Below are 13568 nucleotides of genomic sequence, written 5' to 3'. Positions count from 1 at the left end.
CTGGTGTGGGTGGGAAAACATCGGGGAAGGCAGCTGAGAAAGTGATCTGAGAGCTGTAATGGATGCACCTATCTGCATTCAACTCTGAGTGCTAGCGAAGGACATTTTCCTGATGGGAAGCAGGTTTAGAAAGTGGCATACATCAAGGGAGTTCAGGTGTGGTGCTAGACAGAACAGAACACATTCTTGGGGAACTACGAGGAGGGGCAATCAATTCTGCATGCAGAGACAGGCAGATTCAGATTCAGTGCTCCACTTCCTCAGCAGGGATTTAAGTAGTTCCACACAAATACTAAAAAAAAAGAAGCACACAAAAGAAACAAAAAAATCCAAATCAAATTGCCATCTGTTTGCAGCAAATTGAGAAAATGGAACAAGGGAATCAACTGCCTTCCTGTGTCCTTCTCAGGGAGAAAGAATCTAAAGCAAAAACCCCTGTCCTACCACCAACCTCTGCCTCTAGAGGTGCAGAAGCAAGTGTTTTCCTCTTAAATGTGCTCAGTCTAAGGGACATCAGTGCTCTGAAGTGATGACAGACACATTCAAAGAAAGGGACAAATGAGTACTCAACACCCTAAAATAAACCCAGAATGCAGAGATGAAAAAATGTTTTTGCAAGCTGCAAGCCTATGTACAAATCTACAAAACAGGGGTTTATGCAAATTTGGAGGGCTCACTTCAGATAAAGAATTGCAGAAAATATGCTCAACATGCAATAAAATTTGTTTTTCTCTATCAAAGTTATACTCAGGGCCCATTTATTCCCATTCCTTCTTCCTGGTTTTTGTACCTGTCCTCTTCAATATTTTCTTTTCTTATTGCATTATTCTAAGTTTTATTTCCTCCCTTACAAGCCTATCTGGTGCTTTATTAAGACCTGGTGTCACCTAGTGCTACTCTACTTTCTGATCAACAGAATCCCTTTCTATTACATAATCTCTGATGCATCACAAACTTCATTTGATGAAAATAATCTGGATCTACAATGTTGAAGGGTATTTAAAATATAACAAGATGTCATTTCCTACCTGTGACATGAAAATCCAACAACTCAGCAACATCAAGCGTTAAAAAAGTGCAAGATAACCATCCCACAGTGCTGGAACTCTAAAAAGGCTGAAGTACCACCATATCATCACTAATCAGACAGATGTGCTGTGCTCTCCTGCCTCCACTCAGCTCTTGGCTCTCTTTTTAATATGGTATAGCTCAGCCCCAACTTTTCAAATTGTAGTCCTTGGCATATAAAAAGATTCCCTTTCACATTCCCTTTTACTACTTCTTTGTTTTACCTCTTTAATGTGTAGGAAGTCCTTGGCATCAAAAGAGATGGCAGTGCTTGGGACAGGAACATCTTCATCCAGAGCGCCACAGTAACTCACATTAGTCTTAACAGCAAATGCTACTGGTTTGGACTACAAATAGAAACACACATCACAAACAGTGGAAACTTTTCTGAATCAAGAATTGTATCGAATTACCGAAAACCTAGCAGAGGACATTTGACAAATACATCAAAATTCAGACCTAATAATTTCACACATGCCAGCAGAGTTCAGCTCGCCAGAGAAGATCCCCATTTATACAAGAATATTTACACTATATTCCCCCGAACATCTTGTCTGCAGAAAACTTGTCTCAATTGCCAAACTACTTCAAAAGATAGCATCATCATTATAAACCAACAGTATGCATTTTAACACTAGGCAAAAGATAAATGCCACATAACTTAGTTATTATTAAAGTTGAAAAGAACACACCTTCGCCCTTTCAAGTTGTATAGCGGCTTGTTGTTCTCTTTCTTGGCGGATGGCTTCCCTATCTTCTTCCAAAGAGACATCAGAGTCTGAAGGTCTGCTTGTGTACGAATCTGCTGAGCCCTGAAATGAAATTCATATCACTAAGAAAACGTATGTAAGAAATAGAAATCCCCTCCCAGTCAGATTCATAAAATACTTTACAAATATTTGTTTCCTAATTTCTTTGAGTGGGTTTTACATATTGTTGCTAGCACAAAAAATCTGCAGAATTTAGCAGAGAAATAACCTGGCTTTACTGATCAGGTGCACTAAGCCAAAGACAAAAATCCCAAGAAAAACCTCTCTCTCCACTCTCAAAGAATCTCTTCACTTTCTTACTGACACGGTGAAATACAGCTCAGTTGTGGGCACTGTCCAGAAATCTTTATAATGTTTAAATCGTGTTTGACAACCTTAGATGCAAGACTGTCAAGGGCTAGGTCACATCAAATATAATTAAGGTATTATAAAGTTGGTTAGAATCACCCCTCCCCGTAAATACAGTACCATTGTGTAAGTACTTCCCTCCCTGCTGTGGGTGCCACTCACATAAAGCTTTGCTCTGTGCTTCAAGAGGGAAAAAGTGGCAAAAGTCACATTATTAAAAGCTACTCAACAGGGCAACACAAAAGCTATACAATGATATGAAATGAAAACAGCACATACAAGCAGCAGCAGAATGCAACAGCCTGTAAGGGAGGAAATAAGGTACCACCACAGTTAGATTATTTTTTTTTTGTCTGGGACATTATTCAGGACACCTGGCAACATCTGAAGTATGCAGTGGCTTCTCTCTTCTTTTTATAAAGCAACCTGACTCCAGCATCCTACACTGCTTATCTTTATGTTTGTGTGGAGCCAACTAAAAGACAGGGGTTTAATCTTGCAAAAAAGGTAAGGTACGGCAAAGGGAATGTTTACTCATGCTGAATCTGAAATACCAATCCCCCTCTCTCCAAAACCTCAAGCACACACTTGACCCAGAAGCCTAGCAAGTCTAGGACTGGAACCTAGACTTCAAGGAGCACCACTGATGGAGATGCGTACAACCGGGCATTCATACAAAAGGTAAATTTTCACTATAGGCAGAAACTCCTACAAAGATCTCAAAATCCTCAAGTGTAGGTCTAAATTTCCACTCAAGGTAAATGTTAAACAGGAAATATATGTCCCTTATTGAGCCATTCCCCAAGCAAACTGAATTTTTACTAATAAATTAATATGTCTGTTTGGTGAACGATGGCCTTTGCTTAAGCCAGACTCCAGCCTTGCAGAATCCTGTTCTGTTCCATGAAGCACTTGACTAATTCATGTTTGGGTCATTAGTCTGCTCCCAGCTTGGAAGCCGTCTGCATTTCAGCCTCCCCAGCCTGACGCTCTGCACTGGCGGCAGGTGACATGCAGCAATCACACAGTCCCCAGGTTCTGGATCACAGCACTCAGCTGGGCTGGTAATGGCTGCTGTAAAAGTCAGTATATGAAGTTTAGCGTAAAGAGCTGCACAGTGTTTGCACTGTAGTCTAACTTTTTAACCTACATATTTTGCATGTCTTAGGAAAAATAACTACACAAAACCACTATCATAAAAAAAGAGAATTTCAAAAGGATCAGGTTAATGCAGAGCTGCAGAGCGGGCCCCAGTACTGTACTCAGTAGGAGGAATATATGGCAATGTATGACCACTGCTAAGAGACACTGTTTCTGTTTTTAAATATGGGAAAGGAGTAATGTGCTGGACTACATATGGTGTATTGTATTATATAACCAGTGTAACAAATGATTTCTAACTCATCACATTTCTAGCAACAAATTGAAGACATGTATCATATATATCTACGTATTTGTATCTCTATAGAGCTCCAAAATCTGTAACTCTATATGCGTTGCAAAAGGGCCATTCTACAGCATTATGCCTTTCAATTTTTTTTTTTCCTTAAACTGATTTACGTCCTGCAGCACAGGAACACATATTCTATGTAATCTACCATAGAAGTCAATGTTCTGACTCTCCATGTAAACTAACGTACTCTTAAATATTGGTGTGAATACATATCCATTAGAAGACTTCTGGCAATGAACCACTGATGAGCATATGCTCTCTTCTTGCCACAAACTCATAACTTGGCCATAAGCATGGTACAGTCACTAGGGAGGGCAGATTTCCTCTATGTCAAGAACAGGATTTGCCTAACATGAGCTAACACGCAGCTATGATCTTAACGGACCAGAAAAATCCCTTCCCAGGACAGCTGGCCACCCTGCAGCCCACGCACCAAGGTGAGCTGGAAAAGGGCAGGGTGCCTCTCAGCAGCCAGGTGTCCGCAAAAACACACGCGTTTGGGGTCCTGAGCTGGAACAAGTCTAAACCAACAGGCTGAAAACCAGCGTTAGCTGCTGGCAGCAGCACAAGCTTTTTCCTAGCTCGGAAGCTAGGCATGCTGCTCTTCCTTCTGCTTCCTTCGGGATGTAGCAGAGACCAGGGAACTCACCAGCCGCAGCACTTGGCTAGACGTGCACCAAAGACACCTCCCGGGCTGCTCAGTGGCTGCCAGTTATTCCTCTCTCCCCATCTTGGGGGCAAGATTAAAACTTCAGCTACCAAATGCATCACCAACAGCGGCGTAAGAACATTTCTTCCCTGATCAGAAGTGAGAGTGCAAAGCATGCCAACTCATCACACCTAGGTGAAATGGGTAGCAGGAAACCTCCTGCCTAGCCTACTGTTCCAACCTGCATCTCTGTTCAGCAACTGAAGGGGAAGCCTATCAGTGGGAGACTGAATTTATATGGTCAAATATTCTAGTCCTAAAATTATAGCCTGTTCTCCACACCAGAGCCTGCATTGTCCAAAGCAATGGAAAAAAAGGAAATAATAATAAAAAAAAAAACCCCAAAAAACACCCCAAACCCACAACAAAAAAACCAACAGACCAGGAGTTGCAAAGGCAGACCAACTTTATGGTAGAGAAGAACAGCTTATAATTTATTGTCCACTAAAGATACACCCTGAAGATAGAAAATCCTTTATAGCTGCTGATCATCATATTTTTTTACTTACAGACAACAAAGCTTCAATAGCAGCAGAAAGGAAGAAGGAAAAATAATCACACTCTCCAAATAATAAATCAAAACGCATAATAATAAATACAAATAATACACTGCAGCAGGAATGGGCTTCTTTCCAAGATTTTGGTCCTACCTGGCATAATACACTGCAACAGGAACGCACCACATCCTGGCATGCCTGAAGCCTGAGACAAAGCCACTACTGCTGTCACAAGAGTACCAGACACTGTTCCTCACCCACGTGCTCTCTGACCATGTCATTTCCCCCTTAATTTTCTATGTACTGAAAAGTGTATGAGAACAAGGCACAGAACACATCACTGACAGGACAGATATCAGCATCACGCACGTAGGTGGACTGCAGAAATCATCTGCATGGGGAAATGGTGAACAAAAAGTGCACAGGCTCATATCTATATATTTATTCAAGTCCTCTGGATAGGATTCCGTGTAGCTCTGTAAGGCAATTTAATAGAAATAGATACCTATGCTGGATGCACAGTTTCCCATACTGGCTTTTAGTAGTATATGTTTGAGCACTGACCTATTTAATGCTGTCAGAAGAAAGTAGTCTTAACCAAAGCAGCTGATACCGCAAGGCTACCCCAGGCTGCTCTTCAACGCTAATCACTGCCTGTATGCCAAATGATATGGATTGGTACAATCACATCTGCATGATCCTTCTTTTGCAAGTTATGCCAAATAGCAAGTGGCTTATCTGAAAGATGCAGCCCCAGGACTGTGACTCACATGATGCTGAACTGCAGCATCACACTGAAAACAAGGCACAATTCTGCAAATAGCAGCAAGATGGGCAGAAAAAGCAGTCCAAGGTAAGTAATGGAAATTGGCATTCTGTAACGTACCGTAAGCATGGGCCAAGGAACGTGAGTGCCCGCATTCAGTCAGAGCAGAAGACCAAGCAAGATTAAGGTTTACTTTTCTCAGCTCCATCACTGCCCCACACTGAGCAAGACTACACCGTCCTATCGGGTATGCACATTTACCCTCGCAAGTCATCTCACTGACTTACTTCCCAGTCATCTCTCATACTTCTGTGAACACCACCCTTGATTTCTGTGCTCTGCATTCACCAGCCAAGATGCATTTGTAGTTACACTGGACACCTGGCAGCAGTGACTTTGACTCACAAAACAGGACTCAGAATCTGATTAAGGCTTCCAGGAACTACTACAACCCAAGCAGTCCATAAATTAAAAATAACCCTTGTTACCCTCAGAAGTCCAGCTTTTCACTATTTTTTAAACCCGTGCACAGACAAAAGCATCAGTTCTTGTATTTAATTTTCAGTTATGTTTAAAATTTTTGATTGAAGATCAGAATATTGACAGCAATATTGACAGAACACTGTGCAACAAACCAACACAAACACTCATGCCTGTACAGCACCAAGTGCAATGAAGTTCTGGACTGACAGCTCTTAGTTGTTGAAACTGCAATAGATGTGATGATACTAAATACTATGATGCATCCATGCTCTCGTCACAGCTGGGAAAGTATAACTGACTGCCTGACTACACACTGAAAAACCAAATTACGTTAGTAGTCTAAGGGAAGTGAGAGGAGAAGAAAGAAGAAAGAAGGCATTCCCCACCTTTTTCTGTACACCAAAACTTTATCAAAAAGACCCTTTAATTTCTTTATTTTCATATTGCTTAGAGCAGCAAGCTGATAATTTAGGACCTATCGCATATGTCCACAGTTTGACATTTGCACATAATATTCAAGGACCAATCAGCATGCTAGCTGTTACCCAACCTCAACCTCACAACCCTCTGGGAGACAGAGGAACTTTGTGAAGTGGGAGCATATGCAATGAGTTGAAGTGCACACCAGATTTGACAATTTTGAAGGCAACAGGCCTTGCTAGATAATTATATTATTCAAGGCAATGAAAGACTCGTTTCTTATGTCACAGCCTTTTTACTTTGGCCTTCTGTGAATTTATTTTTCTTGCAATTTATTATTTATTTTCTCCCTCACTCATTTTCCTCTCTCATCAATTAGTATAATTCAGCTCTGATAAAAACACTGAGGTTTGAAGCAAACCCAAAAATTCTAGGGAAAAAGGGTAAAGCAGAAAGAACAGTGGGTCTGTTTATCCGGCAACTACAAAATAATGGTAAATCATCAGTCCCTCTTGCTTACTGGCTGGTCTTACACTTGAGACTGCTGAAAGATACGTGCCGAGATGGCTGGATGACTGGAAAGGGTAACGCAATATTCCTTGCAAACGTGATGTTTCTATGGCCCAGCCTGTTTAGGGAGAAAAAGTTCACATGCATCCTCTTACTGGACAGCACAAACAGCCGCCAGCCACATCCAGCCTTCCTGCTTGCTGAAGAAAAGAGCAGAACAAAATACCAACCTTTAGCTGTTACAGTTTCAGAAGGGGGAAAAAAATAGAGACTTCAGTGAGGTTGCAAATAATTTTTTTTCCATTCAGATATACAGATCTGAATTGCCCTCTATCCAGCCATAATTTGTAATACTCTGTCATATAGCTTGTGCAATTAAAGCATCAATCCATTAAGAGCTTCAGTAAGCCAGATGACATGCAGTCTCTTTTGAAAAGATTTAGGGTGCTGCAGAGTCCATCACAACCCAGAAAGCATTTCTGAAAACATACCCTGCTCAGAGAAAAAGCTTCTGCCTTATCCATTAAGCAAGACAACAGGACAGCATTGTCTAATTGTAGGCATCCTCCTCCTACAGAAGGACTAGCTATGGGCATTCTGAGCACATCTCCCTGTCCAGGAATAAGCAGACATTGAGCACACATGGCAATCACTATGCTTAATAAGGCATACATGCCACTGAAGAGGAAAGCCCTCGTATCTGCATTCATACACACGCGTTGTTTTCAGCTGAGAACATGAAAAATGTCTTTGCAATAACAGAGAGTTCACTTTGAAAACCCATAGCACTTTAAAATGACAAAGTATCAGGACTGGCAGCACACCTTGAGGCAGCCAATTATTTTGAATGGTTTGCTGGAGTTTGAATAATAGCAGAGCTAGGGACAGCATGAAATACTTGGGGGGAAAAAAGATGACTCCTGTCCCATCCTGTCGTCACCCCTGCCTGTCTCTCCTCCTGTGCCTCCTCTTAGTTCCTCCCCACAACAGGAATCCCACTTGGTACCTTCAAGTTTCCCTACACGTTTTTGGATGCTCAAGGCAGTTTCACCTCCAGCAAGACACAGTATGCAAAGGGCCCCAAATTCCTAAAGATCCTGTCCTGATGCTGAACACAGAGGTTACACAGCAGAGCAGCGAACTGAACCAGAGGTCACTCTAATGCTTTTAAACTGGTCAGAACCTCAACTAAAAATTTTCTAGCACACATCCAAGTGTGTGAGCACACATACAGCACAATGGAGGTTTAAGAGACCAATATTGTACAAAACAAGATTGCTCATCATTGTTTAGCTGTTTTATACTGGAAAACAGACCAAGATGGCCTTGTAAAGCACAATGCTGACTTTCTCCTACATGCTATTTTTCACGCTTAGCCTGCGTTGTCACATTCCTGTCTCTGCAAGGTTGGGGTCAGCTAGCAGAATCCCAACTGAGGGCTAGTGCACTGAAGCCCTGCTGCCCAGGAAGCCTGCAACTTACATAATAATTAGTAAAAGAAAAAATTACATTTACAGATGGATATACAAATATGGAAACTTGTCTTAGGTTGCAATTTGTTCCATGTTGATTCTGCTGTGTTATGTTGACACTGTATGGCAGAATCAGAACCGCACAGGTTGGGAGGAACTGCAGACTCACGTGTACCCTGGAGGAGAGGGACAATACAGTGGATTTGGCTTGCTGCAGTGGTTCTGTGGCTGGTTTTTTTTTTAACGAACTATGTTACCGGGAATCAAAGCATCAAAAGTAGACTTCTGGGTGCAATCTCGATGTGTCCTTCAATATTCAGCTCGTTCAAATGTCCTTATATAAAGCTGGACACTAACTTACGGATCTCTCCCCTACCTCCAATTGCCACAAAAGCAGGGAAGTACCACATTTCGGACTGGAGCTGTTGTTACAGCACTGCCAGGAAACACTAAACTTGCATGCAGAGAAGCTGAAATTTCATTTCTCGGCTGAGACACAGAATCATGGAGAGACTGGCTACTACTAGTCAGTTTGGCTGAATTAAATACATACTATCATGGGGCTTAAATTTTTTTGGATCTTTGGTTTGCAAGAATCAGAAAGCATTTCTTCCCATTGAATAGAGCTATTCGTGATTAACTGGGCACTTTAGCACTTGTGGTTCCTCCAGTTGCCGAAACCTCTGATCAGACACCTGCACATGAAATACAGTGCTCCTGGAAGGGGCTGGCGGGGTGCTAGGATGCCACAGGGTTATCACTCACAGCTAGGCTGCTACCAGAAGGGGCTGCTTCCAGACACTTTGATAATTTCCCAAGAAATTCACTCTTAGGCCGAAACATAGAAAACAGCAATGTGACCCTTGCTCTCAAGCCAGACCATATTCCAATCCACACCAGGCATGATTACTCAGTTTATCTGAGCAGCAAAAGAGGGAAAAGCTCATTCCAAACCAGTACCGTTTTTGTTCTAGCTGCATTCAGTATGTCTCATGGTAACAAGTTATCTGCAGGAGTACTGTAACCAGCAGCATTTTGTACAAAAGCAGGCAGGAAGCATTCTCCCTGCCACATAGATGAAATCCCAAGATTTCATCCTCCCAAACCAGGACAGAAAGCTGAGATCTCATAACCCCTGGTGCAGAGTACTCTGTGCTGAGCCCACTGCTCCTGGCCAGAAGAACAGGCCAAAGCTCAGCTCAGAGCAACAAACATCTTGTGCGAGCCAGGAGCTGCTGTCTCTGCCTGTTCGCAGTCCCCTCTTAGCCACAGCACCAACCTACGCAGGCAAAGCCCATCTTTGGCAACGATGTCTTGTCCGCAAGAGTAATGTTTTCCATACAACAAAAATTGCTGGCTATTTTTCAGAATATGTATTTAGAGACAATTATTTATTTAAGTTACATTGTGATACAGGTCTGTAAAACTGCTTATATACAATACTTCAGAAATTGGCATGTATGTGCACAGAAGTAATAAGACTCTTTTTTACTACCAGAACAGCAAACACAAGCAAAAGGTCAACATAACCCCGTCAGAGAGGTGGCCCTATTTGCCATATATTGCAAGGTTTAAGCAACTCAAGATCTGTTTATTGTTATTATTACTATTATTAGATTGTTTTTCTTCGTCGCTCTGTCACTTCTTTTCCATTGCAGTCATTGTTCTATTCATTCATTCACTTTAAAAAGAATAATAAAACCCCTGTAATCATTTACGCTCCCACCTTCAATAATGAATAATGACAGCCTGCTCAAACTTCACTGTGCTTCGGGACATCAGCACTGCTCAGAAACAAAAGATAAATCCTAAAGCCTATTTAACTCCAGACCATAGCTCTGTCCCTGGTTGGCGCTGAGGTCTCTTCACACTCTACACGTGGAAGTAGCCAAAAACCTAAGTAGCTACCCGGAGAAGGAAGACTGATTTCATTAGCAGGAACATTACATTAGCCCATCCTCTACATTCCTTTCACACGAGATGTATTCATCAAGAACTAGAGCCTCAACTTGAAAAAAGACCGAGTGTCCTCAGTCCTCTGCAACTTTCAGTGAGAATTGAGGTCAATGCGCATCGCACATGAGGCTATGTACCTCCTTAACAAGCTCCCAGAAACTTGACAAAGTTCTTGACAAAGCAAAAGGAGAACAAATAGGCACAGCGCTGGCTGCAGGGCCATATGCTGCCATATGCCACGTGCACTCAAGGAATGATTTTTTTTTTTTTTTTTTAAACATAAGACCTACTCCTTGCAGATGCAGTTCAATCTAAGACCCAACATAAACCGTCTCACTGGTCCATGTGCATTGTGCAGTCCCTCTGCACAAGATTAGCCTCTACACAAGCTAGTCATAGTATCTGTATTGTTCCCACTGCCTGAAAATGTAGGTTTAACTCACAGAGGTTACTACTGCAAGTATGCCATAAAGACAGGTGTTACACAGGATAAGTACTAACATATTTTTAGAGGAAAACAGGAACCAAAACGTGTGGACTTTAAAAACTCCCACATTTTAAATAACAGTGGCCACTACTGTTGACCACAGTTAGTGCTCACCTGGTCTCAGCATGCAGGGTGGGCAGCTAAATTTAATTACTGGGCAGGTGATATAATTAAGAGGCAAATACAAAACAGTGGGTATCTATTCATTTGGCATGAAAAAATTACTGTGTTGCAATCGAAGTTGGAGCCAGAAAAAATCTGCGTGTGCTACAAGAACAACCCCAGTAAAATACTGCAGTGAGGTCCTATCCTAAGTACTGGAGTGAGACTTCTGTGGGAGCTCAAGGCAGCTCAAGCAACCCTTTGCACTAAGGAAACCAAAAGGGTTATTTCCACATGTAAAGGCTTTGCAGAATGAGGTGCAGAGATTACACTAGAAGCCCAGCCCCTCTTTTGCTTTTAATATCCTCTAGAATTATTAATATCCCCCTAGAATGACAAAATCTGTTACAGCTGCTGTAATGTTAAATAACGAAGTCCAGTAGAGCTGTAGGGAAGCATTTTAGTAGGACTTTTTCACAAATTCACATCTAAGAGACAAAGTGAATGTGCCATTGAAAGTCCAAACAGGACAAGGTTCAGTTCCCAACCAAATCATTTTCTTGCTGAATAACTGACAAACACACAAGCCAGCTGCATAACCATTTTGCATTGAGTTGTGATTTCAGACTTAAATGCTCAGTAATTATTTCCTTCTATATGTTTGGTAAATTTATTTAAGACAACTCATTAGGTGTCTCAGCAATTTGGAAATTACTAGGTAGTTAGAACATGTTTTTTCTTTGTGAATACTAATTATCAGAAAATAGGGCAATTGTTCTAACATTTCTTTTCATGATCTCTTTTTTCACCGAATTTAAAATCTTGCAGTCACATCTCCTTTCTCAAGCTGCCTTCAGTTCAGCACAGATTGTGTTTTAACATCTAAGAAACTTGGTTTAAAAAAACGTACTGGTAATATATACATTTACTGCCAAAATACTCCATCTTTTTCTGTAGTGTTCAAATGAACATGCAAGATGTACAAGATTTTGCCTGACATGCATTACAGGTATACATATTCACTAGTTGTTACATATGGAAAAGGTCTACAGTTTGAAGACCTACGTAGACTAGAAAAGAAGCCCAAGATAGTGGTCACTGAATATGTTAGCTGTTCTGAACTTTTCCTTTTCACATTTTGACAGATGTAACTTCTTATGTTATAAATAACTGTAAACTCAAATGTTATTTTGCCTTTGCCAGAACCTCAAACACTAACCAGTCAAGACAAAGCTTAGATGTTTTAGTGGCAAAAAGGACAGCGTAAACTACTTGAAGTATAAAAATGGATGAAATGTTTCACTAGTTAGTCCATCAGTGTTTCCATTCTCTTGACCATAAAAATGCATTTACATATTAGTAATAAGTAAGTTACTAAATGAATTGTGGCACTAATCAAACTGCTCCAGCTATCTTACCTCTGCTGGCAACAACTACATAGAACAGCAGAGGGTACCAGCAGTTACCCGCTCCCCATCACAGGAAGGGTTCTTAGCTGCTATATCATTTTGGCCTATTATTCAGCAAAGCAATTAAGCACATGCCTACATCCACCCTCTTACTCAGCAAAGCCCATCATGTTCCTCACAAGCACCTGCGTGAGGACTTGGCTGAGTTTTGTCCCAGCGGTACCTCGCTGGGAGTTAAAACCCATCTTGGGTAACAACAGTAAGTTCTAGTACGAGTTCCTCCTGCCACAGCTGCTGGTTTACTGTAGTTAAATCATTCGGCTCCAAGGCAAGGTCTGGCTGGGTCTCCCTTGGCACTAAGCCTTGGAGTACTCTGCCCCAAGGAAAGAAACCAAGACTGTCTCTTGGGCATCTCTAACCTGAAATATTTGCAATGGGAGGCTGCCAGAACCTGCAATCTGTCTGCCTATGGCATTCACAGTAGAACTGGACAATGACAGACATCAATATCTGCTTATCCTTTTTCTACCCCTCCCTCCAAATTAATAATTTTTATTTTGAGGTGGCGATTTCCCCCCCTTCCCCCCCACCAAAAAAAGGAGTTTAAATTCAGATCTTCCCACATAATGTAACAACTAAAGCACTTATTCTACAGTCTGCAAGCAAACTGAAGGTGAGGATCACGGTCAGATAAATGGCTACGGGCTCAGACTGTTTTTCTCCAAAAATATGTCTGAACCACAGAATTTGAACAATACACAAACCTTTTAACCTCCCATTTTTCTGTTCAACCATAAAAGAGCAAAGATCTGTCTGGAAATGCTCTGATCTGTGTTTTATTCCAATTGCTTGTAGTTGGAAGTGTGACTGAATCAACAGCTGAACACCTCTAGCCTGAATTCTGCTTCAATCTCTGCAGCTGGTCCCTCTTTTTCATGAAAGCTATTCAGAAGACCCAGGAGAGGAAAAAAGGTGTATTTTCCAGTGATAAAAGGCACCAAACTAAAGCTGCAACAGTATAGAGACACTGCTTTATTTTTCCTAATTACTTTGGCTCTTGAAAGTATTAAATGATCTTCCCAAGGCTCTGGGGAAGCTACTACTATGGAGTTTTATGA

At 41.4% G+C, this 13568-nt stretch overlaps 1 protein-coding gene across 1 annotated transcript in view; it reads right to left on the bottom strand.

Annotated features, from left to right (window-relative positions):
* The window catches only part of CACNB4 (calcium channel, voltage-dependent, beta 4 subunit), a 104103-nt gene that overhangs the window by 26328 nt on the left and 64207 nt on the right, over positions 1 to 13568 (bottom strand). The window contains exons 2-3 of the mRNA XM_010563078.1: positions 1761 to 1885; positions 1293 to 1415 (exon numbers count right to left, since the gene is read on the bottom strand). Coding sequence (XP_010561380.1) covers positions 1293 to 1415; positions 1761 to 1885 — 248 coding nt within the window. The remainder of the gene's footprint in view (positions 1 to 1292; positions 1416 to 1760; positions 1886 to 13568) is intronic.

Source organism: Haliaeetus leucocephalus, unplaced genomic scaffold (genome assembly GCF_000737465.1).
Source record: "Haliaeetus leucocephalus isolate CR32 unplaced genomic scaffold, Haliaeetus_leucocephalus-4.0 Scaffold163, whole genome shotgun sequence".
In the NCBI taxonomy this organism is placed as follows: domain Eukaryota; kingdom Metazoa; phylum Chordata; class Aves; order Accipitriformes; family Accipitridae; genus Haliaeetus; species Haliaeetus leucocephalus.
Note: the sequence above shows the minus strand (reverse complement) of the source record. Positions and strands in the feature narration are given on the sequence as shown.